The sequence below is a fragment of the Rhinatrema bivittatum genome, chromosome 4 (genome assembly GCF_901001135.1).
Source record: "Rhinatrema bivittatum chromosome 4, aRhiBiv1.1, whole genome shotgun sequence".
Lineage (NCBI taxonomy): Eukaryota > Metazoa > Chordata > Amphibia > Gymnophiona > Rhinatrematidae > Rhinatrema > Rhinatrema bivittatum.
Genome location: NC_042618.1, coordinates 485408055 through 485431442, shown reverse-complemented (window position 1 = coordinate 485431442; position 23388 = coordinate 485408055). Strand labels below are relative to the sequence as shown.

Below are 23388 nucleotides of genomic sequence, written 5' to 3'. Positions count from 1 at the left end.
AGTTTCTTACTTGCCTAATTCCACTCTACTGGGATTCCTGTTCCTGTCTCCTCGTGGGTCTGTTTCGCTGGGTACCCGCTCCTCGGGGGCTCACTTGCACCCGGGCTATCAGCTCCTCGGAGGGCCTCGCTGCACTTACACCTACCCATTTCCACCTACCCACTACTCTTCTTCACTTGCTGAATCGTCTGATGGTGTACCCCGTTCCTCGGACCACTACCGCCTGCTTCAACTACTCTTCATTCTCCTGCGCAACCAGGACCTGCCACTTCTACAGCTACCACAGGCTACCTTGCCTCCGCTCTCTGCCAGCTCAGATCCTCGGCATACCCCGCGCTGCGGGCCACTACCAGATCTGCAACAGGAGGTACCATCGCCTGTAAGAACTCTTGGCGTGCCGCTCTGCGGTCTCCACCAGACCTTCATCTATCAACAGATCCTTGGGGAATCTCCCCAATACGCAAGACTGTGTCTCTCTCTTCTCTCCATTAATAAAGCTCACTCCATTGACTCCTGTGTACCGAGACCAAGCCTGCCGACACTGACGTCCACAGGGCTCCTCCCTGTGGGCGGAGTTAACTTCACCTCAGCGAAAGGTTCACATGCAAAACCATAACAGCAGGCACACATGTGCACATGTATCAGCCCACACCCAGGGACATGGCTATTTTATAACTTATGCACATATATGCGCACATGTTACAAAATAGCCTGGCAGTGCACACCAAATTTTAAGTAGGCACGCGTATGGGCATGCAAATCCTACTTCTACCACGTAAATCAGGGAATTTTTAAGAGAAGCGCGTGGCCATGCCATTCCCAGCTTTAACACTTTGTCCCCAGTAGGCCCAGTTTAGAGATAGGCCCTCCCACCTCTCCTGGTTTGATAGCTTTCACTTCCCCCAGATAGCCCCGACCTTTAAAACCCCACATATCTGCCTAGTTTTCTTTATTTTTTTAAGTTTCATATCATCCATAGCAGAAGTAAAGTTATGTGGCCGGGGGCCTCGGCATTCCGGAATGAGTAAGTATTTATGCACACATCTCAATTTCATGCTCTGAAATGTCCGTGCCCCGCCCAGGCCATGCCTAGTCCCCGCCCCTTTTTGAAAACTTCCGAGATGTACACGCTGCAGGAGATACATACATATCTCGCCGGCTTTTAAAATCTGCTCAGCACATGCAAACCCAATTTATTTGCGCATCCACTAATTAATGCACCCACTGGGCTTTTAAAATTCACCCTTATGAGTTATCTACCTGGATAAGCAAGCCTGATAAGATGGGATTTTTAACTAGGAACAGAAGAGAGATAAAGTGGATATCAGAGATAAAGAGGAGACAGACCATGTTGGAGATGATGCCAGTGATTAATGTAAATAACTAGGTGGCTGGTGGCCATGAGGATTCCTTTTTAACTTCCCTGTCTGGTGCAAAGCTAGTGGACCTTGCACATCACCTAGATAGATTTAAAGACTGCAGGAGAAGAGCCTGCTGTTGTGATCCATATGGGCACCAGTGACATAGGAAGATGCAAGAGGGTGGCTCTCGAGGTTAATTTAGGCTTTTAGGTAATAAATTAAAATCCAGAACCTTTAGGGAAGCATTCTCAGAAATGCTCCCAGTTCTATGTGCAGGACCCCAAAGATAGGCTGAACTTCGGAGTCTCAAAGTATAAATGAGACAATGCTGCAAGGAGGAGGCTTTAGATTCATTAAGAACCGGGAAACTTTTGGGGAAGGGAGGAACCTATTCCAATGGAATGGGCTCCACCTTAACCGAAACGGAACCCAGCAGCTAGTGCTAAAAGGAAATAGAGCAGATTTTATACTAAACCCTGGGGAGAAAGCCAGAAGTTGCTCAGGAACGCATATTTCTGAGCAGCTAACAGAAAAGGATACCTTTAAACAAGGGAAACTAAATTGTTACGATCATGAGGCTATGGAAAATGCTGATTCCAAATTACCTAAATCAACTACCTGTAAATGGGGTGTAAAAAAGAGTACTGTTAGGATTCACAGCTCATCCCGATGCTGCTGGCGGGCCCTGACCTCAGCGCAGAATGGATGCCACCAACTATGGCCCGACACACAACGATGCTGCTGCCATCCTGATTTTCTTTAAGGCATGCGCTTACAGCCCCTACCTTTAAAGAGTCCTCAGTGAGAGAATCCCCGCAGCACTCTCTGATGACGCCAGCAGTCTCTGACTACTTAAGGGCTCCTCGGACTGCCTCAGCAACGGGTCTCCTGCTTCCAGCAGTGTGTGTTGCTCCAGCATCTTTCTTCGGGTCTATTCCTGCTTTCTGTTGTTTCTGCCTCTTCCTGCCCTGCCTCATCCAGCCCTGCCTTCCTCTGCTTATCTCATCAGTATCTTTGTGTGTCTTTATCCACTCTGGCCTGATCTCCTGGTATCAACCTTGTGCCTTGGACCTGACCACGTTCACCTGCCACCTGGGCCTACTACAACTACTACTACTACTTAACATTTCTATAGCGCTACACGACATACACAGCGCTGTGCAAACATACAAAAAGACAATCCCTGCTCAATAGAGCTTACAATCTAATAAGACAAACATACAGGGCAAGAGACTTGGGGTATAAAGCAAGACAGTGTTTAAAAAGAAAAGAAAGTTAGCAACGATAAAAGCAGACAATCAGGCATAAGATCCCAGCATGCTCTTGGATTCTTGCTCTCTTCACTGCCCTAGGCACCCACCTAAATCTTACCAGCCACCAGAACTCATGGACCCAACCTGCACAGCTGATATAGGTGAAGCTCCACACTGTCCCGCTCCAGGGCATATGTTCGTAGGTTCGCTTATGAGACTGCATCAACTATGCTGCAGTATAGAGGGCTCACTGTTATGAATGAGTGGTGTTTGGGTGGATCCCTGGGTACTGTGAAAGATAACCACGCCCACAGGGAGGAGCCACGTGAGGAGCCACAGTACTAGGCTAGACTCAGACGCACAAACACAGATAGTTCTGTATTAAACAGCTTTGAAGTGTGCCACCAAAGGTGGCAGTAGTGAGGCAGTCTGGTAGTTGCAGTTTCAGGGACTTCGGCAGAGTGAGCCCTTCTCACTCCATTGGTAATGGGAGGTTCCGAAGCAGGTTTCCCAGCAAGGAAGTACTGTAGATGAGATAGACTAAGAGTTAATGTACTCACTAGGTGTTTGCTGTAGATAGGCGATTCCACCAGGTTGAAGAAGTAAGTGCAGGCACCGAGGCAGGGAGAACAGGCCCTCGAGGAATGAGTACCTGTTCCCTGTAAGGCACCTGAAACAAAGCAGAGGGCCCCCGAGGAGCGGGTACCCAGGTTAGCAGTTACCCCTAAGGGCAGAGAGAGAGCTTCCAGCGGCAGCACGGAAGCAGCAGAGTAGCGTAGACAGGAACGTAACGTATCCAGAGTCAAGTCCAATCCAAGTCCTTGTTAACTCAATGAGCAGTAGGACAGGAAAAGCACAGAAAGTGTAGGATCCAAGCCAGAGAAGAAGAGGGTGAGAGATTATTAAGGGCAGTGCTGTTTTTCTGGTGTTATTCCAGTAAATACCGAGGTCAATATTCAAAGCTGGCCATTTAAGTAACTTAGGCCTGGATTTTCTAAGTTCGCAGAACTTAGAGAATCCTTTGGTAACGGGGGCGGGGGGGTTGGTCCTGCGAAAGCCGGCAGCGATCGCACCACCACCATACTTTGCATGGGTTCTTTTATCACATGTATTGTTATGTACGGGTTTTTAGTGTGCCCATGGGCCTCAGCCCGACCCAGACCTTCAAGGCCGGGCCGAGGGTTGACGGTGGCTCCGCATGGCTGACAGTCGTACCCTCTGCCAGGCCTGCAAGCTCCCAAGGCCAACATCCGAGGATGTTGGAAGTTGAATGGTCCTCCGACCATTCCGAGCCCTTTCGGACCTGCTGCGAGCAGCATGGAGCAGCAGGCCTGGCCTGAGGCTGAGGGCAGACGGACCTTGACACGAAGACAAGACTATGAAGATTGATGAAACGGCATCACATGGCACGAAGACTTGGGTTGATGCGACGGCATCACATGGCACGAAGACTTGGGTTGAAGACATGACACCAGGACTATGAAGACGTGACACCAGAATCGATGCAACGGCATCGCAGACGAAGACTTGACACCAGGGCTGATGCGAAGACATCACGGACCAGTGGTCGATGTGACGGCATCCTGGACCAGGGTCGATGCAGCGACATCAGAAACATGACGCTGAAGTGCAGACACAACAAGGAACTTGGAATCCAGACGAGACTAGAAGCCAGGAAGGCGGACATTGGCACTGTCTCTCAGGGCGCCCTACTCAGGCCACCCGCGGGACTGAGTCGCGGACCACCCTGTCCCACTGCGCGCCCTACACAGCCCTTGCAGACTGGTCACGGACCATGAGGAGAACGGGACAGCGCAGGAAAGATCCAGGACATGACGGCTCAAGAGCACAGGACACCTGTCCACCTGCAGGCCACTCCAGCCCGGGAAAGATGTCGTCTGAGGGAGTCCGGCCCACAGGACCAGAAGGCTCAGGAGCGTTGAAGAGGAGACGTAGGAATGAACATCCAGGAAGGCAGGAACACCAGGACTAAGATCATGAAGACACCAGGACACCTGGATGAGGACCTCAGGCATGAAGACATGACATGATACAGAGGAACGAGACGAGGAGCTCCACGAGGACTAGAAGACCTTACAAAGGCTCTGGCAGGCAGGAGCCTCCAGAACGAAGTCACCTCGATGCAAGGCAGAGAACGGATTCACGGAGCAGCCCTTTATAGGGCTGGTGCAGGAAACAGTTACAGAGGTGGGGCCAGGACACTTCCTGTGTCTGGCCCTTTAAATGTAGCAAGAAGATGCAGCCGCGCGCCTAGGAGAGAGCAGGAAGCTGTGCAGGACCGCGGACAGTGGCCTGCACCGACGTAATCGCGGCAGACGCAGGGCAGGGCCTGAGGAGCAGGCCCTGATGTCGGCAGCGGCTCCAGCCGCTGCGGGGAGCCCCGGGAGCGGCTCCAGCTGCCGGGCCAGCCCGGGAATGCGGCCTTAGCACCGCGAAGATAAAAGGCAGCGTCGGGGGTGGTCCCAGGCCCCAAAGAAGGCTGAAACGTCCGCGGCTCCGGCCGCGGTGAAGAGGAGAGACGGGGGCGGCCTCCGGGCCGCGTGGGCAGGCCGATGGCGGCGTCCTGCCGTGCCGGCGACGAAAACAGCATGCTTGGTGTGAGTAGCCTGCTCGCGGGGGAACCCACGGGCAGGAGTGTTCCTAACATGTATATTACTTGGTCACTTTTAGCACACATACTTTCCATAGGTTCTTTTAGTGCACACTCTTTGCATGGGTTCTTTTATCACATGTATATTACTTGGTCACTTTTAGCACACATACGTTCCATAGGTTCTTTTAGTGCACATACTTTGCATGGGTTCTTTTATCACATGTATATTACTTGGTCACTTTTAGCACACATACTTTCCATAGGTTCTTTTAGTGCACATTCTTTGCATGGGTTCTTTTATCACATGTATATTACTTGGTCACTTTTAGCACACATACTTTCCATAGGTTCTTTTAGTGCACATACTTTGCATGGGTTCTTTTATCACATGTATATTACTTGGTCACTTTTAGCACACATACGTTCCATAGGTTCTTTTAGTGCACATACTTTGCATGGGTTCTTTTATCACATGTATATTACTTGGTCACTTTTAGCACACATACTTTCCATAGGTTCTTTTAGTGCACATTCTTTGCATGGGTTCTTTTATCACATGTATATTACTTGGTCACTTTTAGCACACATACTTTCCATAGGTTCTTTTAGTGCACATACTTTGCATGGGTTCTTTTATCACATGTATATTACATGGGCACTTTTAGCACACATACGTGCCATAGGTTCTTTTAGTGCACATTCTTTGCATGGGTTCTTTTTATCACATGTATATTACATGGGCACTTTTAGCACACATACTTTCCATAGGTTCTTTTAGTGCACATTCTTTGCATGGGTTCTTTTATCACATATATATTACATGGGCACTTTTAGCACACATACTTTCCATAGGTTCTTTTAGTGCACATACTTTGCATGGGATCTTTCATCACATATATATTACATGGGCACTTTTAGCACACATACTTTCCATAGGTTCTTTTAGTGCACATTCTTTGCATGGGTTCTTTCATCACATATATATTACATGGGCACTTTTAGCACACATACGTTCCATAGGATTTTTAGTGCACATACTTTGCATGGGTTCTTTTATCACATGTATATTACATGGGCACTTTTAGCACACATACTTTCCATAGGTTCATTTATTGCACATACTTTGCATGGGATCTTTTATCACATATATATTACATGGGCATTTTTAGCACACATACTTTCCATTGGTTCTTTTAGCACACATACGTGCCATAGGTTCTTTTAGTGCACATACTTTGCATGGGTTCTTTTATCACATGTATATTACATGAGCACTTTTAGCACACATACGTTCCATAGGTTCATTTATTGCACATACTTTGCATGGGTTCTTTTATCACATATATATTACATGGGCACTTTTAGCACACATACTTTCCATTGGTTCTTTTAGCACACATACGTGCCATAGGTTCTTTTAGTGCACATACTTTGCATGGGTTCTTTTATCACATGTATATTACATGAGCACTTTTAGCACACATACGTTCCATAGGTTCATTTATTGCACATACTTTGCATGGGTTCTTTTATCACATATATGTTACATGGGCACTTTTAGCACACATACTTTCCATAGGTTCTTTTAGTGCACATAATTTGCATGGGTTCTTTTATCACATATATATTACATGAGAACTTTTAGCACACATACGTGCCATAGGTTCTTTTAGTGCACATACTTTGCATGGGTTCTTTTATCACATGTATATTACTTGGTCACTTTTAGCACACATACGTTCCATAGGTTCTTTTAGTGCACATACTTTGTATGGGTTCTTTTATCACATGTATATTACATGGTCACTTTTAGCACACATACTTTCCATAGGTTCTTTTAGTGCACATACTTTGCATGGGTTCTTTTATCACATGTATATTACATGAGCACTTTTAGCACACATACGTGCCATAGGTTCTTTTAGTGCACATACTTTGCATGGGTTCTTTTATCACATATATATTACATGAGCACTTTTAGCACACATACTTTCCATAGGTTCATTTATTGCACATACTTTGCATGGGTTCTTTTATCACATATATATTACATGGGCACTTTTAGCACACATACTTTCCATAGGTTCTTTTAGTGCACATATTTGTATGGGTTCTTTTATCACATGTATATTACATGGTCACTTTTAGCACACATACTTTCCATAGGTTCTTTTAGTGCACATACTTTGCATGGGTTCTTTTATCACATGTATATTACATGAGAACCTTTAGCACACATACTTTCCATAGGTTCATTTATTGCACATACTTTGCATGGGTTCTTTTATCACATGTATATTACATGGGCACTTTTAGCACACATACTTTCCATAGGTTCTTTTAGTGCACATACTTTGCATGGGTTCTTTTATCACATGTATATTACTTGGTCACTTTTAGCACACATACTTTCCATAGGTTCTTTTAGTGCACATACTTTGCATGGGTTCTTTTATCACATATATATTACATGAGTATTTTTAGCACACATACTTTCCATAGGTTCTTTTAGTGCACATACTTTGCATGGGTTCTTTTATCACATGTATATTACATGAGTATTTTTAGCACACATACGTGCCATAGGTTCTTTTAGTGCACATACTTTGCATGGGTTCTTTTATCACATATATATTACATGGGCACTTTTAGCACACATACTTTCCATAGGTTCTTTTAGTGCTCATACTTTGCATGGGTTCTTTTATCACATGTATATTACATGGGCACTTTTAGCACACATACGTGCCATAGGTTCTTTTAGTGCTCATACTTTGCATTGGCTAGTTCTGAACAGAGAAACTGCCTGCAGAGTTTTCCTTTGAAAATTGTCTGCACTGTATGGTAACAAAAGCATCCTTCTACTTTGCAATTCTGCAGGTTACACAAACTTCCCCGTATGTGTAATTGAAGAATAGGTGTTGGTTTAGTGGGGTGGGGGGTTCTGTTTTTGCTATGATTCATTGAACTGGTTTTGTTGAATTTCATTTGATCGCTTTTCAGGGAAGCAGCTATCGGGAGGGTCTCACTCCAGTGCTTACACTGTTGACAGAATGCTCCAGAACTCATAGGAACATCAGGAAGTTCATCAAAGCTCAGGTAAACTCAAAAGCATAGACTTTTGTTTTTTAAAGGAAGTGGACATGTTTGCTGGTTATTGTGTAAGGCCAGGAATGAGGAACTCTTGAGTTTTAATCCCAGCATTGACTTCCTGTTTTATCTGGAACATGTTAATTTATCTCCCTATGTCACACTCACCGATTTTAAGAGATTATTTAACTGTACTTAGGGACCTTCATTTATCAGCTTTCATTTTATTTTTCCTGGAATTTATCAGTGTTTATTGTAATGGACAAAATGAGAGAACATCAGTGGCAGAAAAATAAGTCATTATTTTTCCACTGCTGTCCATTACAATAAACACTTATAAATCCCCTGGAAAAATAAAATAAAACTGAAAATGAAAATCCCTTCCTATCCTCCAGGTGTGGTATACAAGGACAAGATCACCCATAGATTACACAAAACATTGAGGGCTCAATATTCAAAGGGCCTTCAGTGCTGTTTAGCTGGATAAGCAGGACTTGTATGGCTAAGTAGTTGCCACTGAATATGCACTTATGTTCAGCAGCTGCCACTTAGCCAAATAAGTCCCAGATCGAGTTAGCCGAATAACATATATGATATTCGGAGTTAGCCACATAAGTATAGACGCGCCATAGAGCAAGTCTTAACTTAGCTGGAAAGTCTACCAGGCTAAGTGCATATATATATATATGTGTGTGTGTATATTCAGCAGCTTCACCATGTTACTGAATATACATCTTAACAGCCAAATGCAGTAGAAACAAGGGTGGATTTTATTTCGCAATGTGCGCTACATATAGGCATCGATGGCTGAGGCAGAACTCCTGATGGAGGGATGTGAAACGGTGTTTCTCCTCCCAATGATGCTGTCAGAGGGGAGGGCATTGGAGCCATCGGAGACCCGGGATCCATCGTTGGAAAAGCGGCCATAAGCGCTTCCCATCCTGGATAGCAGCGGTGCCAGCGCTGCCAGAATCGGGTCGATGATCGGTTACAAAGGCGATGCCGGTGTCAGCCAGCGAAACATCTTCTTCCTCCTTCATCTTCGACCAACGGACAGGCCTGCACAATCGGCGCCGGCGTCCCACCGGGTAAGGCCTCTCAGACCACCACTCACCCAGGCTGGGCCGCCGCCGACCGCAAGGCAAGCCTAGCCTCTGAATCCGGGCCCGAACTCTTCTTCTTTCCGCAACTGAAGCCCGCCCCTCCACCGAACCAGCCAATCATGCGACGGCTGCAGGGCAGCCAATCAGCAGAGGCCCGGCTGGGCTTTAAATTTTAAGCACCAGCTAGGCGCTTGCCCCTTTGTGCGCCCCTTTGTGCAGCCCCTAAGTGTGGAGAGATTTTATGACCTAGAGTTGTTTTGATCCTGGGATTTGGTCTATCTCTGTTCACCTATCTGTCCACCAACAACTTAACATCGGCAGGAGCAATTCATCCATATAGCAGGAACTCTACTCCTTCTCAACATATTGCCCCTCATCCTCAACACATAGATTCACCCCCTCGTTATACCCAAAATCTGGAACAAAGGCAGAATGCTTACAAACCTACATCTCATCCCTTTATACGACAACAAAGGCTTAGTCCAATAATGATATCTCCAATTACACAATTTCTGGGTCTCTCACTGTTTACACTAACTCTATTTAACGCACAGTCGCTCTCCAAAAAAACGCACATTCTCAACGACTATCTTATAGAAGTGAACCCAGACATTTGTGCAATCACAGAAACATGGTTTAAACCTACCGACACAGTACTAATGAACCAGCTTCCCACGCAATCTTATGACCTCTTCTCAGTCCCCAGACCCAAAAAAAGAGGAGGAGGGCTCCCCTTGGCGGCGAAAAAAGGATTAGGCCTAACCTTACAACAAACAAATACTACAACCAAAATCGAATTCTCCCTCTTCAAATCGGAGCAACTACAATTAGTCCTCATCTACACCCCACCAGTAACTTTAGAATCAGACCCCTCTCCTTTGATTGAGCTAATAGCCAAACACATTAACACCGATAAACCTACCATAATCTTAGGAGACTTCAACATGCATGTGGACGCTTACCCTCAATCCATCAACTGTGGAACGTTCCTCTCCTTGCTCAGTTACATGGGTTTCACTCAAATTGTCAACAGCCCCACCCATAAAGCAGGCCACACATTAGACCTCATCTTTATTAACGATAGCTTCTCCATCCACTCCAACCCCACTTGCTCCCAAGTTCCGTGTTTGGACCACCGAGTCATCTACACGACACTTAAGATCAAAAATCCCCCACCTCAAGCCTCCACTAAAACCACCATCCATTTCAGGAAACCATGTTCACTAGACCTACTCAGTGAGCAGCTATCCAAAGAACTAAACCAACTAGACCTCTCAGATGTAACCACAGCCACCACCTCATGGATCAATATCACCAAGAAAATTGCGGATCAAATCTGCCCGAGCACCACTAAAGTCCTACAACCCACGGTGGACAACAGAAAACCTTGGTTTACCCCTGAACTTAAGTCCCTTAAACAAAAACTAAGAATAAAGAACATAGCTGGAGAAAAAAACCCTCTACCTCGTCACAAGCCAACTACAAATCCCTCCTCAACACCTACAGGAACGCTATCCTTAGAACAAAGAAAGATTTCTACGCAAAAAAAAAATACACAACTTCATCTTTGATTCAAAGGCACTTTTCTCCTACGTCTCATCACTTACCAAACCTTCACCTCCCACCATTCCAGACTACCAAGCACTCAACAAAGCCAAGGAACTTGCCAATTACTTCAAGAAAAAAATCTCCAACCTAACCCACCCTCTTACAACTCTCAGCCTCCCTCCAATTCACCCTTTCATCATCCCGCCTCAGCAAAACATTAGTCTGGAGTCCTTCGAGCCCACTTCTTCTCTTGAGATAGAAAATACACTCAAGAAACTCAAACCATCCTCCCACCCATCAGATCCTCTACCGACAAACTTGCTCATCGCCATCCCGAATACCATCGCTAAACCAATAGCAGAAATTATAAATTCCTCTTTATCTCAAGGCACGGTACCAAACCAGTTAAAACTAGCAATTCTTAAACCGCTCCTAAAAAAGCCAAACGCCTCTCCAACGGATCCTGCTAACTTCCGCCCCATTGCAAACTTACCACTGATTGCCAAACTGATGGAGAAAATTGTAAACAAGCAACTTTCAGAATACCTTGAAGATAACAACATACTCGCCCCGGCTCAATACGGCTTTCGCAAATCTCTAAATATCGAATCCCTACTTCTATCACTCATGGACACTATTCTCTTAAACCTGGATAAAAAACAATCTTACCTCCTGGTTCTTCTAGATCTGTCTGCAGCATTCGACACGGTAAAACACACAATACTCTTAGATCATCTAGCGAACATTGGCATCAAAGGTTCAGCACTCAGTTGGTTTAAGTCCTTCCTATGCAACAGGTTCTATAAAGTCAGGATAAACAATAAAGAATCTCATCCAGTCCTCTCAGACCAGGGAGTCCCTCAAGGATCCTCACTCTCACCCACTCTCTTCAATATTTACCTTCTCCCGCTCTGCCACTTACTCTCAAACCTTAAGCTAATTCATTACCTTTACGCGGACGACATACAAATTCTGATCCCGATCACAGAGTCCCTTCAAAAAACTATCTCCCACTGGAATGATTGCCTTCAGCCAATCAAGGACCTTCTCTCCAACCTCAACCTAGTTCTTAATGCCAACAAAACGGAGATGCTCTATATCTCCCATGATGACAATTTCGCCCCTATCAACCCAACAAGCCCCTCTCAACCTACCAGCTTAAACATCAAGCTCTCACCTGACGTCAGAGATTTAGGAACCTGGCTCGATAACCAACTAAACCTAAAAAAATTTATAAACATCACCACAAAGGATTGCTTTTACAAATTGCAAGTCCTCAAAAATTTAAAACCACTCCTTCACTTCAATGACTTCCGCTTGGTGTTACAATCCATCATCTTAACCAAGATCGACTACTGCAACTCCCTTCTACTCGGACTCCCTACCAGCACCATCCAGCCTCTACAGATTGTTCAGAACGCCGCCGCTAGAATCCTCACAAACTCCAACAAAAGACAACACATCACCCCTATCCTCCGTAACCTACACTGGCTGCCTATCAAATACAGGATCCTCTTTAAAGTTCTCACAATTATTCACAAAGCGACACACATAATGTTAAGCACACAACTATGACCTCATACTTCATCCAGACCCATCAGAAGTGCATACAAAGGCACACTGTATGCCCCTCCAGCTAATACATCACTAAGGAAGTGCGCACTATCTACAGCAGACCCCCATCAATGGAATGCACTCCCCCCAGATCTACGACTAGAACCAAGCCACCTGGAGTTTAAAAAAAACTAAAAACCTGGCTCTTCATCCAAGCTTATCCTGACACTTAAAACTACCACGATGTGAGATCAGACTTAAGTCCATTTTCCCATCGGTTATACGTTCCATATTCTTTCACTGGCTATATGTTTTCATTCATCGGCTATTATGTTCCATATTCATTATACAGCTTTATGTATTCAGGCATTTGTTACATGTTCCCTATTCATTCACTTGTTATATGCACCGTATTCATTCTCTCTTGTTATATGTAACGTATTTAACATATTTATTTATTTAATTTATTTATTTATTTAAGGTTTTTATATACCGGCAATCATGAAAACATATCTTGCTGGTTTACATAAAACAGGAGTGCAGTAGATACATCAAAACTGGAACAGAGGTGCCCGAAGGTGCGTTTACATTTAACAAGGGTAGCAGAACTGGGATGAGGAGGAAGAGAGAGATAAATTAGTAACGCTTAAACAATATACAACTTAAATACTATGTACAAGAAGGATGGTTGAGGGCTGCATATTCTACTGTTCTATGTACATATGTTCTATGTACATATTCTACTGTTCTATATACAGCCTCTGGCTAATGTACAGTTCTATGCACAGCCTTTGGCCAAGTTACAGTTTTCTGTAAACCGGAGTGATTTGTATTTCATACAGGAACCTCGGTATATAAAAATTAAAAATAAATAAATAAAAATAAATGATACAAAATTATTAAGAGTAGTTAAATCACAAGCGGATTGTGATAAATTGCAGAAGGACCTTAAGAGATTGGAAGATTGGGGATCCAAATGGTAGATGAAATTTAATGTGGACTAGTGCAAGGTGATACATATATGAAAAAATAACCCATGCTGTAGTTACATGATGTTAGATTTCAAATTAGGAGCTACAACCTAGCAGAAAGATCTAGGTGTCATAGTGAATAATACATTGAAATTACCAGCTCAGTGTGCTGCAGCAGTCAAAAAATCAAACAGAATGTTAGGAGTTATTAGGAAGGGAATGGTAAATATTTATTTATTTTATTTATTTAACACTTTTCTATACCGACCTTCATGGTAATAACCATATCAGATCGGCTTACATCGAACAGGGTAAAAAACTGAAACAGAAATAAACATATGAACGGAGGCGGCAAAGTTACATTCAACAAGGAGGGTGAACTTGGAGGCTTAATCAGCTGGAAAGAGAGGCCTAGGATGGCAGAAAACTAGTAATATAATACAATAGGGTAAGCGGGCTAGTGCTTAATGAAATTAGAGGTACAAGGTTCCATCGCTCATGAAGGGAATTAGGTCATCTAGTGTGTATCCGGGGGATCTGAGAAGGCTTGGCGGAAAAGCCATGTCTTAAGTTTTTTACTAAATGTTAGGAGGCATGGTTCCAGCCTAAGGTCTGAAGGGATGTTATTCCAAATAGTTGGTCCTGCTGTCGAGAAAGCTCGGTCTTTGGTCGAGGTGAGTCGCGTGGCTTTAGTTGGAGGAACTTGCAAAGTTCCTTTGTGGATTTCTCTAATCGGTCTGTTGGAGGTATGGAGTTTGAGAGGGATAAAATGTAAATAAATAATGTAAATAAATAAATAAATAAATAAAATAGATAAATACATGTATTTATTTGTAAATGTAAATAAATAAATGTAAATAAATAAAATGTAAAATGTCATAATACCTCTGTATCGCTCCATGGTGAGACCTCATCTTGAGTACTGTGTACAATACTGATCACCGCATCTCAAAAAAAGATATAGTTGCAGTGGAGAAGGTACAGAGAAGGGTGACAAAAATGATAAAGGAGATGGAACAGCACCCCTATCAGGAAACGCTAAAGAGGTTAGGGCTGTTCAACTTGGAGAAGAGATAGCTAAGGGGGGATATGATAGAGGTCTTTAAAATCATAAGAGGTCTAGAACAGGTAGAAGTGAATTGGTTATTTACTCTTTAGGATAATAGAAGGACTAGGGGGCACTCCCTGAAGTTAGCAAGTAGCACATTTAAAACTAATTGGAGAAAATTCTTTTTCACTCAACTTATAATTAAGCTCTGGAATTTGCTGCCAGAGGATGTGGTTAGTGCAGTTAGTGGAGCTGGGTTTAAAAAAGGTTTGGATAAACTCTTGGAGGAGAAGTCCATTAACTATTACTAAAGTGGACATAATTGGCATCTCAGAGACCTGGTGGAAGGAGGATAACCAATGGGGATGATGCTATATCAGGGTACAAATTATATCGTAATGATAGGAAGGATCAACTTGGTGGGGGTGTGGCAGTTTATATCCAGGAGGGAATAGACTCCAACAAGATAAAAATCGTACAAGAGACTAAATACTTAGTAGAGTCTATATGAGTAGAAATCCCTTCTATGTGTTGGGATTCCCGGCCGCGGCAACCCGCAGCTGGTCCCCCCTACCTGCCCCGACGCTTGGCAGGCTCCCTGGCACTCGGCACGGGCTGCTCCGGGCTTGAGCCGGCCAACGGCATGGCCTACACGGCTCTGGATGCCGCCAACCTTCCCTTCGCGTGTGCTTCCCTAGGCGCGCGCGAGAGTCAGCCCGAATCTTAACATAGAAATGACAGCAGAAGAAGACCAAACGGCTCATCCAGTCTGCCCAGCAAGCTTTCACACTTATTTTTCTCATACTTATCTGTTACTCTGACCGCTGAGGTCAGGGCTCTTATTGGTAACTTTTTGGCCTTTGCTACATACTAATGACTTTAGAATTGTATTACAGGCTTTGATTCTACCGAAAATAGATTATTGCAATGCGTTGTTCCTTGGAGTTCCATTATCTACCATCCGCCCATTGCAATTATTGCAGAATGCTGCGGCCCGTCTTTTAGCTAATTCAAATAGATGCGATCATATCTCACCCGTGTTGATGAAGCTACATTGGCTTCCGGTACAGTACCGTATCCATTATAAGTGTTTTACACTTATTCATAAAGCCATCTACAGTTCCAATTCTGATTGGCTGAATGCCTCCTTACGTCTACATGTACCATCTCGGAATTTGAGATCATTGGGGCAAGCATTATTAACAATTCCATCTCCCAAACTGGTGCGCTTGGGATCAGTCAGAGAGAGGTCTCTCTCCCTGGCAGGTCCCAAGTTATGGAACACTCTTCCAGTTGATATTCGCCTAGAGGACAATTTTCTTAACTTTAAGAAGCAGATTAAGACCTGGCTATTTCAGCAGGCTTTTAGTCATATTAATTGACCTATTCAGGTTATGTGAGGAAGTGAGGATTTTACCATTAAATTGGTTGGAGGAATAGGGATCTGGGAGGTTTGGGTAACTTCTTTGTAGGTAACAGAGGTCTATAGCCTCATTTATTTTAGAATTATTTTATACTTATTAGTTTTTAATAGTGTTTTATTGTTTAAATTTTAAATATAATTTTATTTTATTACTGAAAGAATGTAAACTTAGATAAGTTTTTTATAACAATTATTACTAGTTTGAATTTGCTACTGCAATTTCGATAATTGTAAACCGGCTTGACATGTATTTGAAAGTCGGTATATAAAGTTGTATAAAGTTGTATAAATAAATTGATTTAGAGAGCAGTGCTGGAGCTGCATCAAAGTAAAGTATCAAGCCTAATTGGTTAGGAGTAGTAACCTCCGCAATAAGCAAGCTACTCCCAAGCTTATTTATTTACCCAACTTGTGCAATTTAGTCCTCTTTTCTTCATTCCCCCTGCCATTGAAGCAGTGAGCTGCGCTGTATGGGGAAGATTTTAAAAGCCCTGCGTGTCGACGCGCCTATGTTGCATAGGCCGCCGGCGCACGCAAAGACCCGGGACACGCATAAGTTCCGGGGCTTTGCTTGGGGGCATGTCGGGGGCGTGTCGGGGGGTCATGTCAGGGGGTGGCGTGGCATTCGGGGGCATTCCAGGGCGGGGCCATGGGTGTGGTGCTGGCCAGGGGGCGTGGCCGAGGCCTCCGAACCAGCCCCCGGGCCGGGGAATGGCGCGCCGGCAACTGGCCGGCGCGCACAAGTTACACCTGCCTCAGGCAGGCCTTATTTTCTGAACAAAAGTAGGGGGGGATCGGAAAAAAGTTCCCTCCGAGGCCGCTCCCTTGTCGGAGTGGCCTCGGAGGGAACGAAGGCAGGCTGCTCAGCTCGGCGTGCGCAGGTCGCACAATTGTGCATCCCCCTGCGCGCGCCGACCCTGGATTTTATAACATGCGAGCGGCAGTGCGCGCATGTTATAAAATCGGGCGTAGATTTGTTCGCGCCGGGTTGCGCGAACAAATCTACGTTAGCGCATAACTTTAAAAATCTACCCCAATATGTATTCAAAGTGAAGTATCAGGTTTAATTGGTTTGGGGTAGTAACCGCCGCAACAAGCAAGCTACTCCCATGCTTATTTGTGAATGCAAATCCTTTTTCCCACATTTCCTCTTGCCGTTGAAGCATAGAGAAATGTTGGAGTCACGTTAACCGTGTGTATGTTTATTGAATAAGGGTATTAATCTCCAGGTAGTAGCTGTCATTCCCACAAGCTACCCCCATGCCTCTTCTCCTCATTTACATCCTCAAGACTTTGTGGATCCACAGTGTTTATCCCACGCCCCTTTGAAATCCTTCACAGTTTTGGTCTTCACCACTTCCTCCGGAAGAGTGTTCCAGGCATCCACCACCCTCTCCATGAAGAAATACTTCCTGACATTGGTTCTGAGTCTTCCTCCCTGGAGTTTTAAATCGTGTCCCCTGGTTCTGCTGATTTTTTTCCAACGGAAAAGGTTTGTCGTTGACTTTGGATCATTAAAACCTTTCAATTATCTGAAAGTCTGTATCATATCACCCCTGCTCCTCCTTTCCTCCAGGGTATACATATTTAGATTCTTCAATCTCTCCTCATAAGTCATTCGATGAAGACCATCCACCTTTTTGGTCGCCCTTCTCTGGACCGCCTCCATCCTGTCTCTGTCCCTTCAGAGATACGGTCTCCAGAACTGAGCACAGTACTCCAGATGAGGTCTCACCAAGGACCTGTACAAGAGGATAATCACTTCCCTTTTCTTACTCGATATTCCTCTCTCTATGCAGCCCAGCATTCTTCTAGCTTTAGCTATCCCCTTGTCACATTGTTTCACTGATTTCAGATCATTAGACACTATCACCCTAAGGTCTCTTTCCTGCTCGGTGCACATCAGCCCTTCACCCCCCATCGAATACATTTCTTTCGAATTTCCACACCCCATATGCATGACTCTGCACTTCTTGACATTGAATCTCAGCTGCCATATCTTCAACCAGTCTCCAGCTTCCTTAAATCCCATCTCATTCTCTCCACTTCTTTCGGTGTGTCCACTCTGTTGCAGATCTTAGTATCATCCGCAAAAAGACAAACTTTACCATCTATCAGTCTGCTGTGTCGCTCACGAAGATATTGAACAGGACCGGTCCCAATACCGACCCTTGCGGCACTCCGCTCATCACCGCTCTCTCTTCTGAGTAAGTTCCATTTACCATCACACATTGTCTTCTGTCCTTCAACCAGTTTGCTATCCAGGCCACCACCTTGGCACTCACTCCAAGCTTCTCATTTTATTCACAAGCCTCCTGTGTGGTACCGTATCAAAAGCTTTGTTAAAATCCAAGTAGATGACATCGAGCGCTCTTCCTCGATCCACTTCCTTAATCACCCAATCAAAAAAGTACGATTCGTCTGACAGGACCTTCCCTTGGTGAAACCATGCTGCCTCTGATCCAGCAATTCTGCTGCTTGTAGAAAGTTCACTATTCTTTTCTTCAGCAGTGACTCCAGTACTTTTCCCACCACCGAGGTGAGGCTAACTGGCCTGTAGTTTCTAGCCTCCTCTCTGCTCCCACTCTTGTGAAGAGGGACCACCGCCACACTTCTCCAATCACTTGGCACCACTCCCGTTTCTAGGGATCTATTGAACAGGTCACACAGCAAAGCCATCAGCACATGTCTGAGCTCCCCCAGTATCCTGGGATGAACCTTATCAGGCTCCATGGCTTTGTCCACTTTCAGTTTTCCTAGCTCTTCCCATACATTCTCTTCTGTAAACGGAGTTTCATCTACTCCAGTCCCCTCTAGTTTCTTGTTAACTAGCGACAGTCCTTCTCCAGGGTCCTCTTTAGTGAACACCGAACTGAAGTATTCCTTTAATATTTCTGCCATTTCTTCATCTGTCTCCACCCATTGATCCTTTTCACCTTTCAATTTCACTATACCACTTTGGACTTTTCTCCTTTCACTGATGTATCTGAAAAATGTTTTGTCACCTCGCTTTACCTCTTTGGCAATCCTTTCTTCCGCTTAACTTTTCCCTTTCTTGATTACTTTCTTCATCTCTCTCAGTCTTACCAGATATTTCTTCCTTGTGATCCTCCCTTTGCAATCTTTTATATTTCTTAAACGCCGTTCTTTTATCTTTTATTTTATTAGTCACCTCCTTTGTGAACCAGATAAGTGTCATTCTTTTCTTGCTTTTCTTTACTTTTCTAACATATATATAAGTCGCTTCAGTAATTGCTCCTTTTAGTTTGGCCCACTGTTCCACATCTCTCGTTTTCTCCTATCCTTCTAGTTCTTCTTCCAGGTTCTTCCCCATTTCAACAAAGTCCGTGTTTTTGAAACACAAAACCCTTGTCTTTGTGCGACTTCTCCGTTTCATATTAGTGATATGAAACCATACCGTTTGTTCATCACTGGTGCTGAGGTGGGCACCCACCCGGACATTAGAGACATTATCTCCATTAGTGAGCACTAAATCGAGTATAGCTCCCTGCCATGGCGGGAAACGATTGTCCGGCCCTTGAAGATGACGTCAGGACTGAGGGGTATTTAAACCGTGGCTCAGTCCTCAGTTCCTTGCCTTGGCAACTGGTCCTTCTCCATTGGAGTGCGTAGTTGCTGTTCCTGATCCAGTATTCCTGTTGTTCCTGACTCCATGCCCTTCCTTGTTCCTGGTTCCTGCTTCCGTTCCCTTGGCTTGATCTCCTGGTTCTGACTTTGGCTTGGCTTCTCATCTCTGCTCATCTGCTGCCCATCCTGACCTTGGCTTGGTACCACGTCTCCGCTCGTCTGCAGCCTGCCCCTGACTTCCAGTTCGGCTCTTCATTTTGATCCTTCGCTGCCTCCCTCGATCCGAATTCCTGACACCGCCTCAGCCTGCCGCTGGACTCCACTTCTCCGAGTAGACCCACACCTAAGACCTGCCGGCCCAGGTACCCAAGGGCTCAACCTGAGGGAAACTAGGGCTGGTATAGGCGAAGCTCCAGCTGGGTCATCCTCACCAGCACCGCCTTCCGGCGACGAGGACCATTGGGGGCCGTCCCTCGTTGGTGGCACCAACTCTCGTCCCAGCCCAAAGGTCCACAGCGCTAACAGTTTGCCAAGGCCATAGACCCAGCAGACCTGTCCGGCCTCCAGGCCATTCCAAACCTGGCTCAACGACTCCAGCAGCAGTGCCTAGACGTTCTGGCGGCCACAGTCGAACGCTTGGCCAACCGTCTGGACTCTACCTTCATGCCAGGGGCTTCTCCTCTGCCTCCTGCAGCAAGGCCACAGCCTTCCACACCGCTGCAACTTCCGGCACACACACACACACACACCCCCGCTTTCTGGGGATCCGAAGCAGTGTCGTTGGTTCCTGAACCGCTGTTTCATGAGGTTCTCTCTTCAACCTACTCAGTTCCCCAGCGATCAAGTCAAGACAACGTTCATTCTGTCGTTGGACGGCAAGGCCCTGGCCTGGGCTTCTCTGCTGTGGGAGCGCAGGGACTCTCTACTTGGGGATCTTCCACATTTCATCCAGACTTTTAAACAAGTTTTTGATGAACCAGGGTGACAATCAACTGTGGCTTCGGAGCTCCTCCGCCTCCGCCAGGGGTCCCATTCTCTGGTCGAGTACGCAGTTGAGTTCCGCACCTTAGTCTCGGAGTTGGGCTGGTGGGAGGACAGCTTGCGGAGCATCTTTCTTGAGGGCCTGGCTTCCAGACTAAAATATGAATTAGCCGGTCGAGAATTGCCAGAGGATCTGGAGGCACTCTTTGATCTGACGGGCCAAATTGATCGGCATCTACAACGTACGAGGGAGCTGAAGCTGGGGCATCGGGCAGTTCTGTTGGCACCCTCTTTCTCTCGACCCTGGTCTCCCCTGCAACCTCCGAGTCAACTCCTGCTCGCAGCGAAGAGCCCATGCAACTCAGCCGTAGTCACCTTTCACCCGAAGAGAAGCAGCGACGTAGGTCTCTCGGTCTGTGCCTCTACTGCACCGGCAAGGGACACCTACTGGCTCAATGCCCTGATCGGCCGGGAAACTCTCGAGCCTAGTCGTCACAGGGGAGCTGACCCTAGGCTGCGTAAATCCTGCTCCCCAATGTACTGTTCCTGTAACACTCCAGTACTCTGGTGGGTCTTTTTCAACTTTAGCCTTCATCGACTCCGGGGCTGGAGGAACTTTATCTTAGCAGTACTGGTCAGACAACTACAGCTTCCTGTGGTTACCCGTACTCCTCCACTGTTAATTTCATCCAAAGGGATCCACTACCGGGCCGAGACATCTCTTGCACTGCACCTGTGGTTCTTTGCACCAGGGTGCTTCACGAGGAGGAGATCACCTTCTTTATACTTGAGAAGGCTATCCACCCGGTGGTACTAGGACTTCCATGGCTCCAGAAGCATACTCCTCGTATCAACTGGGAGACCCTGCAAGTAGCCTCTTGGGAGTCCAATTGCTTCTCCTCCTGTCTTCGGGGCTTATCCTGACCTCAACTTCTGCTAGCCACCACCACTTCGTCCTTGCCAGCCCAGTATGCAGACTTTGCTGATGTTTTTTCTAAAGAGAAAGCAGAGACTCTCCCGGAGCACAGCGGGTACCGCTGTCTCTTCCCAAGACCCAAGTGATGTCACAATACATCCGCGAAAATTTGGAAAGAGGGTTCATCCATCTCTCTACTTCCCCGGCAGGGTTCTCTTTTGTAGTCAAGAAAGTCAACTCCTTAAGACCATGTATTGACTACCGTGGACTTAACATGATCACTCGCCAGGACAGGTATCCGCTCCCGCTCATCTCGGAACTACTGGACCGCCTTCAAGAGGCCAAAATCTTCACAAAGCTGGATCTCCGCGGGGCCTACAATTTGGTCTGCATTAAGCCCGGGGACGAATGGAAGACAGCCTTTAATACGCGTGATGGCCACTATGAATAACTGGTAATGCCATTTGGCCTATGTAACGCACCGGCGATCTTCCAAAACCTTATGAATGAGGTCTTCCGGGACATGCTTCACACCAATGTAATTGTCTGTCTGGGCGATGTATTGATTTACTCCAGAGACCTGGCTTCCCATTGCTCGGAGATTCGCTGAGTTCTTCAGCGTTTACGGGATCACCATCTTTATGCCAAATTAGAGAAGTGCCTCTTTGAGCAGGAGTCCCTTCCCTTCCTGGGATTCACTGTTTCTACCTCAGGATTTCGTATGGACCCCGAAAAGCTGATCAGAATTTGGGACTGGCCTTGACCTGTAGGATTCCGCTCCCTGCAGCGCTTTTTAGGCTTCGCTAATTTTTACAGACACTTCATCCTGCGATATTCACATATTGTGGCACCTCTTACCGCACTCATGAGGAAAGGATCAGATGCCAGACACTGGTCCTCAGAGGCCATCCAGGCCTTCGAGGAGTTAAAACAGGCCTTTCTGCGCGAACCCTGCCTCCATCATCGCAGTGTGGGAGCAGTCCTTAGCCACTTTTCCAGCCATAGAGCCCTTTTCGCATGCTCCTACTTCTCCCGCTAATCAAATTTGCAGGTGATACAAAATTATTAAGAGTAGTTAAATCACAAACGGATTGTTATTTACTCTTTTGGATAATAGGACTAGGGGGCACTCCATGAAGTTAGCATGTGGCACATTTAAAACTAATCGGAGAAAATTCATTTTCACTCAGTGCACAATTAAACTCTGGAATTGGTTGCCAGGGGATGTGGTTAGTGCAGTTAGTGTAGCTGGGTTTAAAAACGGATTGGATAAGTTTTTGGAGGAGAAGTCCATTGCCTGCTATTAATTAAGTTGACTTAGAAAATAGCCACTGCTATTATTTTTTATTTATTTATTTATTTATTTAAGGTTTTTATATACCGGCAATCATGAGAACATATCTTGCTGGTTTACATGAAACGGGAGTGCATTAAATACATCAAACTAGAACTGAGGTGACCGAAGGTACAGTTACAATTAACAAGGGTAGCAAAACTTGGTGAAGAGGAAGAAATAGGAAAGAATAAACTGGTTAAACGATATACAAGTCAAATTACAAGTTATGTGCAAATGGCATGATTAATGGCTGAATGTTTTAGAGGAGTCCTTGGATTGTGTCCTTGGATTGTGTCATTAAATTGTGTCTGGGAAAGCTTGCTTGAATAACCAAGTCTTAAGTCTTTTCCTAAAAGTTAGGAGGCAGAGTTCTAGTCTGAGATCTGTGGGCAAGGAATTCCACAGAAGGGGGCCAGCTGTGGAGGTGGCGCGATCTCTTAGGGTAATGTGTCTAGTCGTTTTCGCAGGGGGAACTTGGAGTGTGCCTCTATAAACATCTCTGGTAGGTCTTGTCGAGTTGTATACTTGGAGAGGGAATTGAAGATCGAGGGAAGTGCATTGATGTATAGTTTTGAAAATGATACATATGGCTTTGTACATGA

At 45.4% G+C, this 23388-nt stretch overlaps 1 protein-coding gene across 4 annotated transcripts in view; it reads left to right on the top strand.

The window, feature by feature from the left end:
• The window catches only part of LOC115089258 (synembryn-B-like), a 234028-nt gene that overhangs the window by 96065 nt on the left and 114575 nt on the right, over positions 1–23388 (top strand). For all 4 annotated transcript variants that reach the window (XM_029597384.1, XM_029597383.1, XM_029597386.1 and 1 more), the window contains exon 6: positions 8232–8327. In XM_029597384.1, the coding sequence (XP_029453244.1) occupies positions 8232–8327 (96 nt within the window). The remainder of the gene's footprint in view (positions 1–8231; positions 8328–23388) is intronic.